The 20021-nt window shown below is 55.1% G+C and overlaps 1 protein-coding gene across 8 annotated transcripts in view; it reads left to right on the forward strand.

Annotated features, from left to right (window-relative positions):
- NAV1 (neuron navigator 1) overlaps nucleotides 1-18618 on the forward strand; it is a 210840-nt gene extending 192222 nt beyond the window's left edge. For all 8 annotated transcript variants that reach the window (XM_067729888.1, XM_067729889.1, XM_067729886.1 and 5 more), the window contains 14 exons: nucleotides 3693-3814; nucleotides 6979-7175; nucleotides 7276-7468; nucleotides 7634-7802; nucleotides 8407-8504; nucleotides 8666-8761; nucleotides 8974-9133; nucleotides 9484-9719; nucleotides 10364-10518; nucleotides 10675-10746; nucleotides 11182-11378; nucleotides 11836-11954; nucleotides 13350-13547; nucleotides 15401-18618. In XM_067729888.1, the coding sequence (XP_067585989.1) occupies nucleotides 3693-3814; nucleotides 6979-7175; nucleotides 7276-7468; nucleotides 7634-7802; nucleotides 8407-8504; nucleotides 8666-8761; nucleotides 8974-9133; nucleotides 9484-9719; nucleotides 10364-10518; nucleotides 10675-10746; nucleotides 11182-11378; nucleotides 11836-11954; nucleotides 13350-13547; nucleotides 15401-15496 (2108 nt within the window). In that variant the 3' untranslated portion in view covers nucleotides 15497-18618. The remainder of the gene's footprint in view (nucleotides 1-3692; nucleotides 3815-6978; nucleotides 7176-7275; nucleotides 7469-7633; nucleotides 7803-8406; nucleotides 8505-8665; nucleotides 8762-8973; nucleotides 9134-9483; nucleotides 9720-10363; nucleotides 10519-10674; nucleotides 10747-11181; nucleotides 11379-11835; nucleotides 11955-13349; nucleotides 13548-15400) is intronic.
- The last annotated feature ends 1403 nt before the right edge of the window (nucleotides 18619-20021 follow it).

The following is a 20021-nucleotide window of genomic DNA, read 5'->3' on the forward strand; positions in this document are numbered from 1 at the left end:
CCTTATCTTGGCAGTCTTGCAGGAAATCAGTCAACCAGAAATACACGGGTTTATTTCTGGATTCTCAGTTTTATGCCATTAATTCATTCATACGTCTATCCTTAGCGGGTACCACCCTGCCTTGATTACTGTAGCTTTGTAGTAGGTTTTGAAATCAGAAGTGTGGGTCCTCCAAATTTGATCTTGTTCAAGATGGTTTTGGCTACTCTGTGCCCTTTGTTTCCCCATGTGAATCTTAGGGTCACTCTGTCAATCTCTGCAAATTATCCGGCTGGGATTTTGGTGTAGAGATTGTATGGGCTTAGTATGTGAATTTGGAAAGTATTGTCGTCTTCACAGTGCTGTCTTCCATGACCATGGCATGCCTTTCCATTTATTTAGATATACTTTAATTTCTTTCAGTAGTGTTTTGCAGCCTTCAGTATACGTCTTGCATTTCTTTTGCTGAATTTAATTATTGATCCTATGGTAAATAGAATTGTTTTCTTAATTTCATTTTCGGATTCGTCATCACTAGTATCGAGAAATACAGTTGATTTTCTCGTATGTTCATCTTGAATCCTGCAAACTTGCTGAGTTCCTTTATTAACTCAATGGGTTTTACAACTTCTTCGTCTGTATGTCCCTTTTCTTAATCTGTGTCATGCTCCTGAATCCCATACCTCTGTTTCCAACTGCTTAATGCTCTCCCTTCTGCACTTTTGCCCACTTCAGGTATAAACACCTGCCTGGTCACTGAACCCACCGATAGGAGCGCCATCCTTTACGTCTCCCTGTTCACCCTGTGTGGTCAGTTAGCTTCTACACATAACTCACACATAGATCTGTATGTCTGTCCTCCGCTGTCTTGTCACTCCCCTGGCTTAGGCGTCACTCTTCTTCTGGGTTATCATAGTAATTTCCTAACTAGTCTTGTGTTGCTACAGTCCTCCTGTCACTCTGCCCCCAGAGTGATCCAGCCACATCAGTTAACATCAGAAATCATTGCAATTTGAATTTGCTTAGGTGTAATACTGATGCTGTGAGATAATGCCCTTATTCTTAGAAGTGTTTAGTGGTACAGTGTCACGTCTGCAACTTGCTTTCAAATTGTTCAGGAAAATGTTGTGTGTGTGGGTGTGTGTATATGTCTGTATGCAGAGAGAGTGTGCACTGGTGCAAATATAACAAAACATCACAGTTGTTATATGGTGGGGAGGGCCTGTGGGTGTCCTCCCTTGTGCTGTGCTTTAAGTGTTCCTGTGAGTTTGAAACGTTTCAGAAAAGCAAGTTAAAGGGAAAGAGAACACATGCAAACCCTGCAGCAGGAGCACCACCCCCCTTCTGGTCTAGGATGCGCTTTCTCTCTGGCCGCATCTACATCTCCCATCACTTCTCCTGCGGGCTCTGCCCCAGCTTCCACCACAGGAACAACCAGCCTTTGTTGAGCACCTCCAGTATGCCAGGCACTCTTCTGAGCATTGTACTTAACTCGTTTATTGCAGGTAACAACGCTATAAAATATATTTTACAGTTGAGAATAAGATCAGAGAAGACAAGTAACTGGCTCAAACACAGCTCCTGAGCGATGGGTCTGGGACATTGAGCTATTTCTAGTTTCCCGAGTACACCTGATTCTTCAGCTATATTTGTGTTGAATGGATAAGTGAATCCTGTCCTTTGCTTTCATGTTTCCGTCATTCTTGACCCAGGTTCAGCTTGGCCGTCAAAGAACTAATGCTTAAAGCAATGATGCCTACTTTACTTTGCTTGTAAATAGGTAATGTACACGGCACAAAATTTTAAATGCACAAAAGATTTCTTAACTTTTTGAAGACTGTTCGAGTTAAAGCACGTCCTTTGCTCTTAAAAGTACCATATAGCATATTTGAAAAATCTAATTGACAGGCTCACAGCTCATTGGACCCCCAAGTAACGGATGATAGATACTTGTTTTGCTGCCTTTCATTTTGTTGTTAAGTAACTAATTGTAAATTAAATTTACCACAAAAGCCATACACGTTCTGGAGGAAAATGTGAACTAGGGGTTGGCAAACCCTGGCCCACTGGCCAAATGTGGCTCACCACCTGTTTTTAAATAAAGTTTTCCTGGCACACAGCCATGCTCTTTAACGTACATACTGTCTGCGGCTGCTTCAGTGCCACCCAGCCTTGCCGAGTAGTTGTAAGAGAGATCAAATGGCCACAAAGCCTAAGATATCTACTGTCTGGCCTTTACAGTTAAAGCTCGCCAGCCCCTGATGAAAAGTATACAAAAGGGTGTGCGGTAAAAGATAAAATCCCTCTCCCCGAACCCCCCTCCAAATCCCACTCCCCAGGGGTAATTACTGCTGACAGTTTCTTGTAAACCTTCGAGAAGTAATTTTCTATGCAGATATAAACAAATATGTATGGACCCATAGCTCCATTTTTATACAAACGAAAAATTCTTTACTTCGGTTAAGCATGTTCCCTTGAGAAGTTTGCATACCTTTTAAAATAACTGGAGGCACGCTGGGTTACAGCAAAACTTGGTTTGATACTCATGGAGCGAAGGGTTTTCCATGTGCTTTGGGAGCGTGGTGATTCCTTCGTCGGATCCTAGGGTCTTGTTTTCCCTGTGGTATGAAGGGAAAACTAGAGTTGAAAGATCCATTGCTGGTCAAGGAGAGGCGAGGAAAGAACCAGCCACATCTCCTGCACTGAACAGGGGAACAGCTGCAGACAGGCACCGCTAGCCCCCTGCTTCTGGGCTAGTTCCTGCCACTTTGCCCTTCTCCTCGTTTCTGTGAGACGTTGCGCATAGTCACCCAAGATGCTAACCCTGGAGGAGGCTGGGTCAGAGGTGCACGCGGGGGACCTCCCCGCCCATTTCTCTCCAATTTCCTGTGAACCTCTAATGATTTCATAATAAGGTTTTAAAAATCCAGTCCTCTCGGCACAAGGCAGACTTCCTTCGAGGGGCCCCCAGGGCTCGCCCCGCCGGGCTTGTCCTCCAGCGTCCCCCTCGCTGTTCCCCTTGTCCCCGGCCCCGCTACCCAGCCTGAGGAGCCCCAACGCACAACCAGCTCCCTGCACAGCCTTTGCAGGGACTGTTTTTCAGCCCTAAAATCATTTTCCAATGTTCCCACCTGAAGAGCTTTGGTTCTTTCAACACTCAAAGGCCTTCTCCTTTATTAACCCTTTCCTTCTCCGTAGTAGAAAAGGGCATCATTTTGGTGCCACTGCAGACCGTCTCAGAGAGCTGAAAAGATTTTCTGCCCATCAGATGAGGAAACTAAAGCTTTTGGGGGTTAAATGTGGGGCACTCGGCCTTGGACCCCCCAGCCAATATTCCTGGAGAAAGTCCTGAGGGCGTCAGGTCGCTGTCTCCATAGGACTGTGGACGCCTGGCCCGGGCTGCCCCTTGTCACACCTGCTCAAGCCGAGGGCGCTGGATTCTGTGCTGCTTTTTCTCCTACTAGACTGGGAGCCTCCTGAGGATGGGGATCATTTCCTACTTGTTTTTTTCTTATCCCTTAACCTTTGTTGATGTTGAAACGTGATTGGCACTCAGTAAAGGCTTGTTGAGAGGATGATCCTAAAAACTGAAGAATGTGGACGAGGAGGTGGTGGTTCCTCCTCGCTCTCCTGCGGCGAGACTTGCCCTAAGCCTCACGCCGTCTCCTTTAGACCCACCGTGTCTGTGTTTGCGCCCTGTGCTTGGCCCCTAGAACTCCGGATCAAGAGGCAGAACTCCTCGGACAGCATCTCGAGCCTCAACAGCATCACCAGTCACTCCAGTATCGGCAGCAGCAAGGAGGCCGATGCCAAAAAGAAGAAGAAGAAGAGCTGGGTAGGTGAAGGTTTGGGGGAGCCGCGTGGGACGCTGGGGGACCACACCACCTCAGCACGGGAGCCAGCCTTCCAGAACTCACCACGATGAGCCCCATCTGATAGGAGCCCCCGGTGGCGTCTGCCCAGAGTGAGGTCTGCCGCAGCTACCTGCCCCCTCCCCCCGCCAGCCATCCCCTCCAGCCCTGCACACATCTGATGGGCAACAGGAGACATTCAGAAGGGAACGCCCCATCTGTCTCCACCCACTCCCATACTGTGGACAGAAGATTTTATGAACAAAGCCACTCATTCTAGATGCTCCTGGAGGTCACTTCTTCAGCTTTTTGGAGAGGCATTTGTGGAACTTTCCAGATTACCTCAAAAGGAACCTTTGTATCACCTGACCGGTCCAGAGAGTGTTGTTTCGGTTGGTTGTTTGTTTCCCAGATAACCCTAAACCGACTTGGGATGCCCTTTCTGACACTATCAAAGCAGATGGAAAACACCTCCAGCCCCTCTGCTGCCCATGTGGAGGAGGGGGGCCCCCACGAGGGCATGTGCCACCCGCTGTCCCCGTGTGATGAGCCCCCCACAGACCTTCGTGTAGTCCAGACAGGGGCCACCGTGTGAAATGAGTGATTAAGTGTTGCTTCTTTTTTTTTTTTTTTTTCCCTTCAAAATGCTGACTTCAAATCCCTATTTTTTTCCAGGTCTACGAGGTAAGACACTCACTCCTCTCCGTTTTCTCTTTGCCTTTGCCGTACCCTCCCCATCTCCAGAGCGAGCCCCTCCCCCTAAACAGAGACGGCCACTCACGAGACTAACTGTGACCACCTCCGCCAAGCCCCTAACGCCCCCCCCCCCCCCCCGCATGTCCATCCACGGCCGCCCCACGAGGACAGAGGAGAGGTCTGGCCGGGCACCAAGCGGGAGGGCTCTGCCTCCTGCCACGCCCCGACCCCATTCCAAAGTCCACCTGTTATAAAAGCAGTCAGACCGCGCTCCCCCGTCCGGAAAGCTAGCGCCCTGATCTTTTGATCCTAATGGAAGAGATTGCCAGAGGCCAGTTCAGTTCGGGGGTAGCCTCAAGATTTAGCTCTGGAGTGAGATGAACCAGAGAGAAGTGAGCGCTGGACCTCAGGTTACTCTAAAGCCTGAAGCCCTCTGCAGCCATGGGGTTTCCAAAGACCTTTCGGGGATTAGGGTATACAAGTCTAAGACAAACAGAAAGCGAACCCAGAATTTCCATGACAAACCAGACACGCTAAGGTCCACTCAAACCCTGTCCCAACATTGCACCGGGTGTTGTGAGGACAGGAAACACGGAGTCTGTGGGCTCGAGGAGTCTGGAGAATTGCCAGGGAGACAAAAATACTGCCCATATAAAACGTCACAAGCGAGCAGCGTCAAAGGCTTCATTCAGGGAGTGAGGCCCAGGGAACTCACAGACGAGAGACCCGTTCCGGAAGGCAGGCCCCGGGGGACTAAAGCAACGGAGGTGGGATCGTGACGGGCAAAGAGGGGTACGCAGAGCTTCCTGCAGACCCCGGTCAGAAGAGGCGGCAGGCAGGGAGCAGTTCCCTCCCCCAGAGCCTGACCGAGGGGCACAGGGAGGAAGGACCTGAATGCAGGGGTTACTGAGCCTTGAGTCTTAGCGCAGCATCGCCCCAGGTGAATTCCACAGCAGCCCTTCAAGATGCTCGGATCTGAGGAACGCTGCCTTCTACACACACGTGTCTCAGGACAGAGTCCCGGTTCATTTTGCTGGATCCACTGTTTCCGGAACTCATTTGACCACGGAATCCCTCACCACATCACACCACGCAATGCACTGCCCAGCAGTTCTGCTTTGGGGACACGGAACCACACAGCACTGTTCCCACTTAGGATCTCTGTGATCTTAGAGGGCGGGTACTCCCGGCAGACGGGTGTCACAGGACCTGTTCCTGCATGTGCACACACACGTGCATGCACACACATACAACTCACACACACATACACACTAACTCATTCATACACAAACACATTCGTACACACTGGTACACACATATACGCTCATACACACACACACACGCACACACGGCTTCCCCGGGAGGCAGGGGCTAGAGAAGTCTTCATCGAGTAGAAAATCAGGAAGCCCGAGTCCTAGTCCCAGGTCTCCACCTCTGCAGAGAACGGTGCTTCCTGACACTCTGAGCCACGTGATGGCATGTCCCCTGCACACACACTCCCTCCCCCACATCCCCATCACCAGATGGGTCTTCCTATGTCCCGCCTGGTAGAGACCCTGACACGCCCCGCCCGCAGCGCCAGCCACCACCTGCAGCTTTCCCAGGCTCCAGGAGACACACATGGAAAGAGTGTCCTCAGATTTGCACTCTCTTCTCTTGCTTTCCCAGCGATCTGGTTTGCTTCGACCCCTCCTTTACTCTCGGTGTCCGGCTGCCGCTCTGTCTCCCTGTGTGTGTGCGCATGCTAAATGGATGCATGTGATGGGTGTGGGACAGAACCCTGGTTCCCCTCCCTCATCCCTAACACCCAGCTCATCAACACCCAAGGCCAAGCCAGTTACGGTCAGATTATAATCCCCTGCGTACTTGGAGGAAATGCTGGGGGGGTGTCCCTTATTCTGGGACATTTGAGTGGAAGTAGTCAAAAGCACCTGTATTTGGTTGTTTTCACTGTCCTGTAATGTGCGGAGCACAGGAGGCACTAAAAGAAGCTTGGTTCCACTCCCTTCTGTCGATTGGACAGAATCGTAGTGTAAGTTTCTGGTGGGTAGATTCTGATCCGATGAGCCCTGCTGAGAGGTGGGTCCTGAGGCCCAGGTGAGCCAGGCTGCAGACGGAGCAGTTGCTGGTCTGCGGGAGGTGGGATGGGGTCGCCGAGAGACACACCTTGTGTCCCGGGGCCTCCCCTCCGTCCCTTCACGGGTGCGGCTCCCCCACGGGGGCAGGGAAGGCCCAGAAAGTTCCCATAGCACAGCAGCAAGGCCCACTCTCTCCCAGCCCGAATTCCTAGGCGAGTCTCCCGTCTGTATGCCACGAAGCCAGTGAAGCCTTTGGGGGAGGCCTGCTTACCGACACATCCCTGCCTCTGGCCTCTGTCTCAGAAGCCCCTCCGCCCTCACCGTCTCCAGCGCGGAGCCCTGACCGCTCTCTCCCCGGATCTGCTTTGTTCTAGCTCCGAAGTTCCTTCAACAAAGCCTTCAGCATAAAGAAGGGGCCCAAGTCCGCTTCCTCCTACTCTGACATCGAGGAGATCGCCACGCCCGACTCCTCGGCCCCCTCGTCCCCCAAACTGCAGCACCAGGCTACGGAGACTGCCTCGCCCTCCATCAAGTCCTCCGCCTCGTCCTCCGCGGGCACCGATGCCCCCGAGTGAGTGCCCCCCACTGCAGCCCCTCCCCGGGCAGTGGGGCCGGTTACCGCCACCCGCAGGCTCAGCGGCTAATGCCCGCCGCTCCCTGCCTCCTTCCAGGGGCCCCGCTCCCCCGGCCCCCCACGCCCGGCTGTTCCAGGGCAGCGAGGAGGAGGAGCCGGAGAAGAAGGAGGTGTCCGAGCTGCGCTCCGAGCTGTGGGAGAAGGAGATGAAGCTCACGGACATCCGCCTGGAAGCCCTCAACTCGGCCCACCAGCTGGACCAGCTGCGGGAGACCATGCACAACATGCAGGTCAGTCCCGGGCGGGGCCGGGGGGCCGCGGGGCGGGGGGGGGGGGGGGGGCAGGGAGGGGCTCCTGGACGGGGCGGGGCTGCGGGGAGGGGGCGGGGCCCGGCGGCCGAGGCTCCAGACGCCCCCCCCCCACACACACACACACACACCCCGTTTTTGCCGCAGTTGGAGGTGGACCTGCTGAAAGCTGAGAACGACCGGCTGAAGGTGGCCCCGGGGCCCTCGGCGAGCTCCGCTGCAGGGCAGGCCCCGGGATCTTCGGCTCTGCCATCCCCTCGCCGCTCCCTGGGCCTGGCGCTCAGCCATCCCTTCAGCCCGAGCCTCGCAGATACAGGTACCTGTTGGGGAGAAGGACAGGGTTCGCCCCCGCTCGATGTGGTGCGGCTTCCTTGGGTCAGGGACGTAGCAGTGTTGCCGCCAAGCCGCTGCTGGCGTCCTGAGACACCGAGGGTTGTTGTGGTCCTAAGACCTTAATCACTGTTCAGGTTTGGTCTCTAGTTTCAATTTTGGGTTAGATAAAAACATCTGGAGAGACTTCCCTGGTGGCGCAGTGGTTGGGAGTCCGCCTGCCAATGCAGGGGACACGGGTTCGAACCCTGGTCCGGGAAGATCCCACATGCCGTGGAGCAACTAAGCCCGTGCGCCACTACTGAGGCTGCGCTCTAGAGCCCGCGAGCCACAGCTACTGAAGCCCGCGCACCTAGAACCTGTGCTCCGCAACAAGAGAAGCCACTGCAATGAGAAGCCCGCACACCACCACGAAGAGTAGCCCTGGCTCGCAGCAACTGGAGAAAGCCCGCATGCAGCAATGAAGACTCAACGCAGCCAAAATTAAAAAAAAAAGAAAAGAAAAGAAACTTATCTGGAAAGGCTAGTGGCAGGAAGATGTAGGAAAGCCTGTGGATACCCCCAAACCAACAGTCTTTTCTCACTTCCAGACCTGTCTCCCATGGATGGTATCAGCACCTCTGGTCCAAAGGAGGAAGTGACTCTTCGGGTGGTGGTGAGGATGCCCCCACAGCACATCATCAAAGGGGTAAGGAACTTCGGGGGGGGTGACACTGTCATTTCTACCCAAGGACATCTGGGCTCTAAGGACCCCCGAACCCACAGCGCTCAGCTCCCAAGGCCTTTTACGTTCTCCCCTTCTTGGAGCCGTCTGCCCTGGGCTCACGTGCATCTGCCCTGGCCTCACAGGACTTGAAGCAGCAGGAGTTCTTCCTGGGGTGCAGCAAGGTCAGCGGGAAAGTTGACTGGAAGCTGCTGGATGACGCTGTTTTCCAAGTGTTCAAGGTAAGGGATGCGAGAACTCTGAGGGGCTGCTGGTCCTCTGATGACACTGGGGTCTGGGCACCTCTGAGGTTTGTGCAGGAGTGCTCAGTGGGACAGACATCGCGCCTCCCCTTCCACATCGACTTCTGTGCCTGTAGCACTACCTTCCTCGTGGCCTTCATGTCTGTGCGTGTGTCCTGCGCATCTCCTTTCTCTCCCTTCTGTCCCGTCAGGACTACATTTCTAAGATGGACCCAGCCTCGACGCTGGGACTAAGCACCGAGTCCATCCACGGCTACAGCGTCAGCCACGTGAAACGGCTCCTGGATGCGGAGCCCCCGGAGCTGCCCCCCTGCCGCCGAGGGGTCAACAACATAGCAGTCTCCCTCAAAGGTCAGTCCCCGCTTCTGGGTGTGGGGCTGAGGAGTGCGGGGTGGAGACCGTCGGGTGGTCCGTCACGCGTTCCTTGAGCAAGAACTGGTTGCGGGGCTACAAGGTGAAGGTCACCGTGAAGGTCACCGTGAGGGGCAAGATGAACGAGCCCGGGCCCGACCTGTCCCAGGGAGGTTGTCGTTTGCAGGACATTTCTGCCCGGCCTGGGCTTCCCCTCCGCCCACCCCCGCAGTGCACGGCCTGCCCCACGTGTCCAGAGCCAGGCCTGGGGGTTCCCGCGGGGTCCACGGGTGAGGAAGGTGAGCCTCAGGGCGCCGCCCAGGCTCACACCGTCGGGGGCTGGGGTCCAGGTCTCAAGGAGAAGTGTGTGGACAGCCTGGTGTTTGAGACGCTCATCCCCAAGCCCATGATGCAGCACTACATTGGCCTTCTGCTCAAGCACCGGCGCCTTGTCCTCTCCGGCCCCAGTGGCACCGGCAAGACCTACCTGACCAACCGCCTGGCCGAGTACCTGGTAGAGCGCTCCGGCCGCGAGGTCACCGAGGGCATCGTCAGCACCTTCAACATGCACCAGCAGTCCTGCAAGGTGGCCGCCACCCCGCCTGCCCCGTCCTCCCTCCCCTTCCTCGCCGCTGCCTTGACCTCCCTGCCCCTCGGTGACCCCCTTTCCCATCTCAGCCCTGCTCCAGTCTCCTCCCTCCCCGGGCCTCCGGGAGCTCCCACCCCAGCAGGGACCGCGGTCCACACTCTGTCCCCTCATGTCCCAGTGGCCCTCTGCCCGCCTCGTCAGTGCCCCCCTTCTCTTTCATTTCCTTTCTTTCCAGGATTTGTCCCTGACTGTGGGCTTCCGTCAGGGAAGCACTCAGAACTGTCACTACTGTGCTGTCCCCTGCCAGGTCCCGCTGCCTCCCCAGTTCCCCCCGATGCTGTGCCGTGGCTTCAGACCTTGGCCCCCGCCCCCACCCCACGGGGAGGCTCGTCCATTAGGAGTGGTCCCTGGCGTAAATCCATGGAAGAAAAGCGTGTGTTCCCCAGCCCTGTGGGCTCTAGGGGCCACTGCTGATCGGCCTGGGGTGGTGTCTTCCGTAGCTCCAGGTCCAAGCGCGTCAGACAGGAACCGAGGCCCCAGGGCATCCGGAGCCCGCTCAGCGTCTCTGAAACCCTCCTCTTCAAGGCTCATCCAGGGGCTCACTGCTCCCGATGTTGACCCACTGCCTCCTCTCATTTCAGGATCTGCAGCTGTATCTCTCCAACCTGGCTAACCAGATAGACCGGGAAACGGGAATTGGGGATGTCCCCCTGGTGATCCTGCTGGATGACCTGAGTGAGGCGGGCTCCATCAGCGAGCTGGTCAACGGGGCCCTGACCTGCAAGTATCACAAATGGTAAGCTGGGGTCGGGACCAGCTGCATCACGGCGGGCAGCAGGGGAGCCCGGGCCAGCCCAAGCTGTGAACTCTCCACGGGCGTCGGGGGAGGGTACGCGGCAGAAAGCGAGCGTTCAGACAAGTCTACGCAAATCTTTTCTCTCTCTTCCCACAGTCCCTATATCATAGGCACCACTAATCAGCCGGTGAAAATGACCCCCAATCACGGCTTGCATCTGAGTTTCAGGTAAGGACTGGGGCCCTGGATGAGCCTTCCAGCCCTACCCGAGTCTGTAAACCAGTTCAATCCAGGATGTGGCCAGAGGAGCAGCAGGAGGAAAGAGAAGTAGCGCAGCCCTGTGGGCTGGGGAGAGAGCAGGTGTGTGTGTGCTGTGGCAGTGCAGGGGGAGACGAGCCACTGAGACAGGAAAGGACTGTAAAGCTGAGAGGTGCGGCTTCATGGCAGAGGTTCGGGTTCTGTGCCCGCACGCCCCCTGTCCAGGCCAGTGAGGTCAGATGGTTACCTGAGGGGGGTCACCGATCCGAGAGTCAGCTCTGCCGCGGCCCTGAGTCCAGCGACCCCACGGGCATTGGTGGGAGGAGGGGGGGGGATGGGCCCGCGGGGGATGAGCCGGACACGCCCCCGCGCACTCCGCCCCACCCTTCGCGTCCCTGGCCGCAGGATGCTGACCTTCTCCAACAACGTGGAGCCCGCCAACGGCTTCCTGGTTCGCTACCTGAGGAGGAAGCTGGTGGAGTCGGACTGCGACGTCAACGCCAACAGGGAGGAGCTGCTGCGGGTGCTGGACTGGGTGCCCAAGCTGTGGTACCACCTGCACACCTTCCTGGAGAAGCACAGCACCTCGGACTTCCTCATCGGTATGGCCCGCCCTGCCATGGCCTCCTGCGCCACACCTGGGGGCCGGGGTCAGGGCACTCCCTTTCCTTCTCATGTCTTCAGCGCATAGAGTCACCGACCCTGTGCCCGAGTCACTGCGCAAGCGCCCCCCAGTGCAGTCCGCACCCTGAGTCAGCCGTCAGAGAGCTGACCCCTCGCCCTCGTTTCCCCACGATTACTGGGAAGGGATTTCGGGGGAGTTTAAAGCTTCCCCTCGCTCCCCCACCTCCCGTCCACCCAGGGAGGCATCGTTCACGAGGCTACAGCCAGGCTCTCAGCTCCCGCCCGTCCTGACGTCAGTCTCAGTTTAGCCCAGCCCAGCGCTTCTTTCAACCCTGTGGTTATGAGACCCTCGGCCAGGTGTAAAGGAGTCAAGGGGGCAGATGAGCAGGGAGAGCAAGGTTCCCGGCCGTCTTCACGGCCCCATCCTCTTCCCAGGCCCCTGCTTCTTTCTGTCCTGCCCCATCGGCATTGAGGACTTCCGGACCTGGTTCATTGACCTATGGAACAACTCCATCATTCCCTACCTGCAGGAAGGGGCCAAGGACGGCATCAAGGTGAGCCCGCCCTCGACTCCGCTCAGCCCAGACGCCAGGCTGGCCCACCTCACAGAGCAGAAACAGGGTTAGACACAGGGCCACGGAGATCTTTAGGGTCTCCTCCTGACAGGTCAGGTGAGGCACTGGACAGACCACACTGCTTTCCTGCCTTCGGCCAGCGTTCAGCGAATCGCTAAATGACCACTGACCCTGGGGCCGTGTGTCCAGCCCTAGGCCTTCTGACTCTGCTCTAGGGATCAGGGCAGTTAGAGAAATAATTGAGCAAAGAATTAAGTAAAACCCTATTACAGCCTTAGCTCATTACTAACTACTAATAAAATGTTACTCTGGCCAAGTTATTTAAACTGTTTAATATCCTCATGTGTGAAAAAGGAGGTGGTATAAATTCTGTTCTGCCTAAATCACTGGCAGTGTTGCGAAGGCAAATGAAATACGTGAAAACACTTGTAAAAGTAAAAGTTAGAATAAGAACTTGGTGTGAAAGGAAAATGTCATTTTTTAAAAAAACCTCCTTAGTTTTCTCACCTGTTAATTAGGGCATGATCCAATGACCTGTGATGTGGTGACTAGACCCTACTGGTCACGTATTATCCATAGCAGTAATGTGTTACTGCCTGATGATATGGTAGATTTCTAGAGATGCAATGTATCATTATTTCATTTAATTTGCATTATTATTAATAGTTTTCCAACTTACGTCATTTTTTTTAAAGCTCTTTTGTGTTTTTAAAAAATTAATCTATTTATTTTTGGCTGAGTTGGGTCTTTGTTGCCGCGCGCAGGCTTTCTCTAGTTGCAGAGAGCGGGGGATACTCTTCGTTGCGGTGCACAGGCTTCTCATTGCGGTGGCTTCTCTTGTTGAGGAGCACGGGCTCTAGGCGCGCGGGCTTCAGTAGTTGTGGCTCACGGGCTTCAGTAGTTGTGGCTCGCGGGCTTAGTTGCTCCGCAGCACGTGGGATCTTCCCGGACCAGGGCTTGAACCCATGTCCCCTGCCTTGGCAGGCGGATTCTTAACCACTGCGCCACCAGGGAAGTCCCCCGACTTACATCATTTTTACACAGATAATATCTCATTTCAACAAAGGTGAAATTTCTCTCAAGAGGTATTACTAAACTGAAAGAATTTCTTACTTGGAAAATAAAATCGTGGGATTGTAAGATTTGTCCATGCTAAGTTTTAATGCAGTGTGCCAAATTATCCTCCAGAATGGTTTCTACCAATTTATGCCAACTTATTGTACTTCCCTCGTTGGGAAACTCAAAGGAAATCCCACAGGGATCAGAGCCTCGAACTTTAGGTTTGAGGAAGTACACACGCCCTCAGGAGACTCCACGAACAAGCCTCTCATCTGCGGGTCCTCGCCCAGTGATCACATTTCTCCTTCTCTCCAGGTTCACGGGCAGAAAGCCGCCTGGGAGGACCCCGTCGAGTGGGTCCGGGACACTCTTCCCTGGCCATCAGCCCAACAAGACCAGTCAAAGCTGTACCACCTGCCCCCACCCACCGTGGGCCCTCACAGCATTGCTTCGCCCCCTGAAGACAGGACGGTCAAGGACAGCACCCCCAGCTCCCTGGACTCCGACCCGCTGGTGAGTAGAGGCCGCTCTAAGGCAAAAGTCAGAGTGTCACAGAACTGAACCCTCGTCCACAGCCTGCTGGGGCCCGGAGGCCGGGACAAGCATGAGGCCAGGGGGTGGGAAACTCTGACCGTCAGAACCCCGGGCTAAGCTACACAGTGTCACCCGCCAGCAAGGTGTGTGTCCTCTAGCAAAGACCCGGGTCCGCGCGGAGCCCAGGTGGGAACGGCGGCCAGAGCAGGAGAGCAGTGGGACCCACGGGTGCTTGCCCTGGTGCCGTCCTGCGGGCTGCCACGGTCCAGGGGCTTCAGGAGCCCTTGGAAAGTAAGCTGAGACAAGTGACAAACTAGGGGACATGTCTGCAGTGCTTGTAGCCGAGAGAGGACTGACACCCAGAACACGTGACCCTTCCCCCCAAAACTGCCACGCAGAACAACAATGGGCAAAGGAGGCAAGGGGCAGGCGTTGACTAGAGGAAATGCAAAGGGCCAATAAAGGGACTTCCCTGGTGGCGCAGTGGTTAAGAATCTGCCTGCCAATGCAGGGCACGCGGGTTCGAGCCCTGGTCCGGGAAGATCCCACATGCCGCGGAGCAACTAAGCCCGTGAGCCACAATTGCTGAACCTGCGCTCTAGAGCCTGCGAGCCACAACTCCTGAGCCTGTGTGCCACAACTCCTGAAGCCCGCGTGCCTAGAGCCCGTGCTCCGCAACAAGAGAAGCCACTGCAATGAGAAGCCCGCACACCGCAACAAAGAGTAGCCCCCGCTCTCCGCAACTAGAGAAAGCCCGCGCGCAGCAACGAAGACCCAACGCAGCCAAAAATAAATAAATAAATAAATAGATTAATTAATTTAAAAAATACTATTTCTAAAAAGGGCCAATACAAACAGAAAAAGACCCTTCCCCTCTCTAATCACTGAGGAGACACGTATTACGACAAGGAGATAACTGTTTCACCTTTGCAGAATCATGCGTGTGGGGAAGTTCGGACCTTTGTTCTGCTGGGGGGGGCATTTGTCAGTCACTGTTTTGGAGGATGATTTGGTAGATGGTCTGAAAAACCTAACGTGCACAAACTCCAGGACCTTGCAATTTTACCTTTTCGAGTAGGAGATTCCTCTACTTTAGTCCTAAGACATATTATTTAAATTTTGACCTTGTAGAAAACAGATGTCCTCTGTGTCAAAAGGCTTTTAAATCGGGAAGGTGCTAATATCCTGGAAACGGAGGCTGGAAGGCAGAGCCCTAGAGAGGCAATGAGGCTTCCTTAGCTGAATGGAGAGTCCGAGTCGTGAAGTGTTGAGGGAAACTGAGGGAAGAAGGGCGGGAGGTGGGACTTCCCGGCGGTCCAGTGGTTAAGACTCCACACTTCCAATGCAAGGAGTGCGGGTTCAATCCCTGGTCGGGGAACTAAGATCCCACGTGCCGCGTGGCACAACTCAGGCCCCGCTGAAGCGATGAGGTGGGAACTAGGGAGAAGCAGGTCCTAAGGGCACTGGATGCAGCCGCTGGGCCGTGGTCTGTTACAAGGAGAGCTGTTAGACGGTTTTTGGGCCCTTCCCACCTCCTCCTGGGACTGGCCGGGGAGCGCTGGCACCTTGCAGGGAGGAGGTGGCTCTGCCCTCTGGCCTTCCCTGCACGTCACGGCCAGAGCAGCACCCTACCTGCCCGTCACCCCCAAGGGCTGGTCCCTGCATTCGAGCTTACACACAGGATGGAAGCAGTCATCTTGGCCTCTTCCTGAACCAGCCGCAAACTCTCTGGGCTCTCAGCCCCTTGCAGACGCAGGACCAGACCCACAGCGTGGTTTTCTGTGTTTCCCAAAGTCCCAACTCTCCGTAACTGTCTCTCCGCCCCTCTTTAGATGGCCATGCTGCTGAAACTTCAGGAGGCTGCCAATTACATCGAGTCTCCAGACCGAGAAAGCATCCTGGACCCCAACCTCCAGGCCACGCTCTGAGGGCCCGGCAGCCAGTCGCAGGACAGCAGGACGCGGCCACTGCTGCGTGCAGCCTCCTCTTCCCCGCTTCCTCCTGGGCGCTGGCTCTCTGGCCACGAGGACAGGAGGGGGGAGGTGGAAGGAGGGGGCGGCTTCCTGGTGCTGCACCTTAAAGAACGCCCGGTGGGACTGGTGGGTGGACCTGTGTCCCCAGGTACATTTCCTGGCCTCCTCTTGTGACTTTGGGGAAAAGATGATCCTGGGTCTTTTTCCTTGATTTCTTGTCTCAATTACAAACTCCTGAGCTTTCTGGGGAGGGGTTCAGAAGACATCAAACAAGCCTGCAGTAGTTCCTAACTGATGCTCACAGACAACTCAGAGACACGGCCCCGTGGGGGAATCTGCTGGGGGAGGCGGTGGCTCCCCAGACCTTCCCGCGGACCCTGCCCTGTTCCATCGCCACTGCCAACAGCTCTCCCCGCACCCCAAGATTTGGCTGCAGCCCAGAAAAAGAAGCATGTGATTTAAAAACGTTTAAATCAATCTGTAAAGGGTTTAAAAAAAAAAAAAAAAGCAAAAGCTGAAGCTGGAGGGAGGAAATCCATTTGCCTGGGCAGGGAGCGTGCCGCCCGCCCTGCCGTCTGGACCACATGGGGGCACCGACGAGACGGCTGTGAGCTGAGAAGCTGCCAGACCCCAGAGGTGCCACCACAGCCTTCAGAGAAGCACCGCCGGCTCCATCTCAGCCTCTAATTTAACACGCATGAGTCAATAAACCCTACTTTTTTTACTTTTTATTTTTGTTTTTTGTTTTGTTTCCATTTTCCCCTCCCATTTGCCTATTTATTCTCCTCCTCTTTTTTTGGTTTGTTTTTTTCCCCATTTCCTCCCACGTCCACGAGATGCTCACGTTGCTTTTCCAAGCCGCTCTTTGGAGAGCCCGATGCCACCTGATTGGTACCAGCTAGACACCTGCCATGCCACTGTGTCTGCCACCCTTGGGGCTCACGTGGGACATGTAGCATTGGCTCAGCAGCGGGACACGAGGGACCTCGAGGTCCCTTTTGAGAAAACACACGCTCTGCCTGGAGCCCGGCAGCCAGCCTCTGGAGGAGAGCGCATCGCCTCACCCTGATACAAGATCTAATCTGAGCTTCCCCGTGGACCGGAGGAAAACCGCAAACTGGAAGTCTCTCTGTCCTGGGGCCTGTGGAGCCCCTCGCTGCGCTATCCTGACGGCGACCGCTTTGCCCAACTGAATCCACAGTCCCCAGCCGGCCTTTACTGTTGGTTTCGAACAAGTGACTAGTCCCTTAGGAGTGGACATCCATGTGAGATGTTCCCAATCAGAATATAAGGAGTTTGATTTGGTGGCAGAGATCTGCCTTCCAAAGGGATCCACTTTTTGCAGAAGTTGCCCTGAAGTTTCGGCAGTCCTAATTCCTTCATCGGACAAGCACTTACAGGGCGCTTACCGTGTACAAGTCACTAGGTTAAAAAAAAAAAAAAAGGACGTGGGCCCTTATGTTCACAGTCTAGCAGGCAAATGTTAACTTCCATTAAATGCACACGTCTCCTTGTTTTCTGGACCGTCAGGATCACCTGAGAAACGGAGCCAAAACCCCAGGAGCCAGCCAACGAGAAGCCCGTGATTAGCTGTCCAGCGCACTGGGTTGCCTGGTGAGGCTGCGGTTTGGGGCTCTGCAGACCAGGGATGTGTGATGAGCCTGGGCCCGCGTGTTTGCTCTTCAGATCCCCAAGTAGCACAAGACCTTATCAGAACCTACAGGCACACTAATCACTAACCAGGATCGCTCTGTCCCGCCAAACCAAGGAGTAGCTGCCTCTGAATCTTCATATCGGAAGACTTTCATTTAGGTCCAAAAGGTGGTCCAGATTGCTCCCTCCAAAAGCTTCTGCATTCACCTGGTGGCTGCCATGGGAGACGGGCTCGTCTCTGCTCGAGACGATGTCTGCTGATGCTGCTAGAGCCGTGGAGACCCCCAGCTCAGCCGGAAAATATGCAATTCTGAGCGGGAAGAGGCTGCTTGTCCAAGGATGGTGCTGACATCACTGCCTTAAGGTCTCTGCCGTGCAGAAGGAGGAAAGCCCCGCAGCTGGGCGTTCTAGCTTGGAAGGACGGGGAGACACCCGAGCGGGCCTTCTCTGGGCTCTGGCCTCTCGTGGCCCCTCCCCGGCTGCAGTCCCGTGGCCGGGCTCAGGCTCCCAGCGCCGTCTCCACCCGGGGGCTGAGCCTTTCTCTCTGTTCTCGGTGCTGCCCAGCCAGTGCCTTCGGTCATGGGCGTTAACTGGCTACTTGAGAAAAAGGAAAGGGGTGACCCTCTTCCTCCATTCCAACTGCCTCAGACCCCCCACAGCGATTCCCGCTTCCCTGGTCACCGTGGATACCACCGCGAAGTTTACGTGGATCCTCAGCGGGCTGGCTCTGGAGGCCTCAGGTTCCGGCGTTTCATCTCCGTTCCCGGGGGATCCACCGCTCTGCTCTCGGCTGACTGCCGCGTTTAGCCCGGGTCTCCAGCCGCCTGCCTCCAAGAAGCGGGATCCCATCTGGCGAAGTGGCACTGCCCCTCCGCCTTCCCTCTGGAGCCTGGGCCCCTGGCTGTGGGCGTGCATCATCCCCCAGGAATCACGGTGACATGGCGACCGGGGCAGGCCGAAACTCCTCACGGTGCTAGGACCCTCGGGGTGCTCATCCCGAGTCCTCTGGAGCTGAAGCCCGAGCCCCACTGCCTCCACCCTGGAATGAGTGGCCAGTGCAGACCCACAGCATTCTTTCCCACCTACGCCCTTGCTTCTTGGTCGAGACCACTGGGATCCCTCAGAAAAGAAAAGCTGGGTCCCAGGGCTAAACTCGCAACGCCCAGCACCTTGAGAAGAAGCCGGCCTCTCCAGGACTGGAGTGTGTGCCCTCCCCCCCCAGCCCCCAACTCCTTTCCTCACCAAAGCCGGCGAGCAGACCACGTGGCTCAACGCCCAGCCCCGCTTCAGGGCAGAGGTGCGGCCGCGGCCCCTCGTTCCTGGATGAAGGAGACCAACGCGTTTTGTCCAGTGTATTTGTCCTCAGCCCCTGCCTAGGCACGAAAAATAAAGTACTAGGTGATGGAGGCCAGCAGAGGACCCGATGTCTGTGTGTGTCTCTCTCACAAGAGCAGCTGACTGCTGCCACTCCCTATTTTCTGAGCTTCACCGAGTATTTTTTAAAACCTCTGCTTTGAGGCAGCTCTGCGGTGCTTATCTCTGTGTGTGCGTGAGTGTCAGCCCAGCATCTTTGTCACGTGGTCGAAGCCTCGGGAAGCTGCAGGGAAGTTGGGTTTCCTGAGGCCCTGGGGAGCCCCTACTGCAGAGTCCTTAGTGATTGACATGCTAAGCTTTGGTCACATGCTAAGCTTTGGTTCTGAATTACCAACCTTCTCACTCATCTATCCATACTCCTTAAGGACCCAAGACAAAATAGTGATTTTTTAAAAATTTTTTATTTCTTGCTTTCTGGTTTGGGCCTAATCTCACCATTTCTTCGCTCCTAGCTCCCTGAGACAAGAGGGGCACGCTTCAGTCTCTGAGGTCACTTTATTTCCTGTACTTTTCCAAGAGGGGGAAGAAAGCGGCGGTGACCTGCGCCTTCCCACCAGCACCTCACACACACCAACCCTGCACAGGGGTGAAAGTTGCCTGCGTGAGTGGGGCTTGGCCCCGTAAGCTGGGATCAGGGCGAGCCTCCATGCTGCGTTAGGGACCCTTTATTGCAAGGCGTTTGGGAGAGGAAGTGCACCTGTCCTAATCACACATTGACGAGGCATTCTTCCTAGGGCTAAAGTCATCTGGGTCACCAAATGTAACTTCTCATCATACTTTTTTCCCTTACCTAAGGGAAGCCATACCTAAGCTGAAGCTAGTGAGTAGACTCTAGTCTACTAGTAAGCAACCCCCCTCAACGGATGGGATGCTAGTGAGTTCTGTCCACGGCCCCCACCAAAGAGGCCGTAAGAAAACGGTCTTAGGGACACTGTGTTCCCAGAAGGCCAAAGCCTGAGGATAATGCCCTTTATAATTGAATCCGTTTTATATATTCATGAGCCCTCAGTCAACCTGATCAGGGGAATAGGGGGCCGCCACCTTGGCTTGCTCACTGCTGAGGGTCCTTGTGTGCGTGTCAGCTCCAGCCACAGACCCTGCGAGAGACAGCATAGTCTGAATGTGAGGCCACCAAGAGAAATTTGGAAGCTGCAGAAATACCAACACAGTGGAAAATTAGCCTGTGTGTACTGGATCCTCCCCGTTTGGTGTTTTGGTTCTTAGTGGTTATGCCACGGAGAGTTTTGTGTGATAGGCACGGTCGTGGAAGTAAGTGAACACTTGGTCCCTTGATTCATCTCTCTCTCTCTTTTTTTTTTTTTTTGGCTGTGCCCCTCGGCTTGCAGGATCTTAGTTCCCTGACCAGGGATTGAACCCAGGCCACAGCAGTGAAAGCGCTGAGTCCTCACCACTGGACCGCCAGGGAATTCTCACCTCTTTCATTTCTTTTTTT

The sequence above is a fragment of the Pseudorca crassidens genome, chromosome 2 (assembly GCF_039906515.1).
Source record: "Pseudorca crassidens isolate mPseCra1 chromosome 2, mPseCra1.hap1, whole genome shotgun sequence".
Classification (NCBI taxonomy): Eukaryota; Metazoa; Chordata; class Mammalia; order Artiodactyla; family Delphinidae; genus Pseudorca; species Pseudorca crassidens.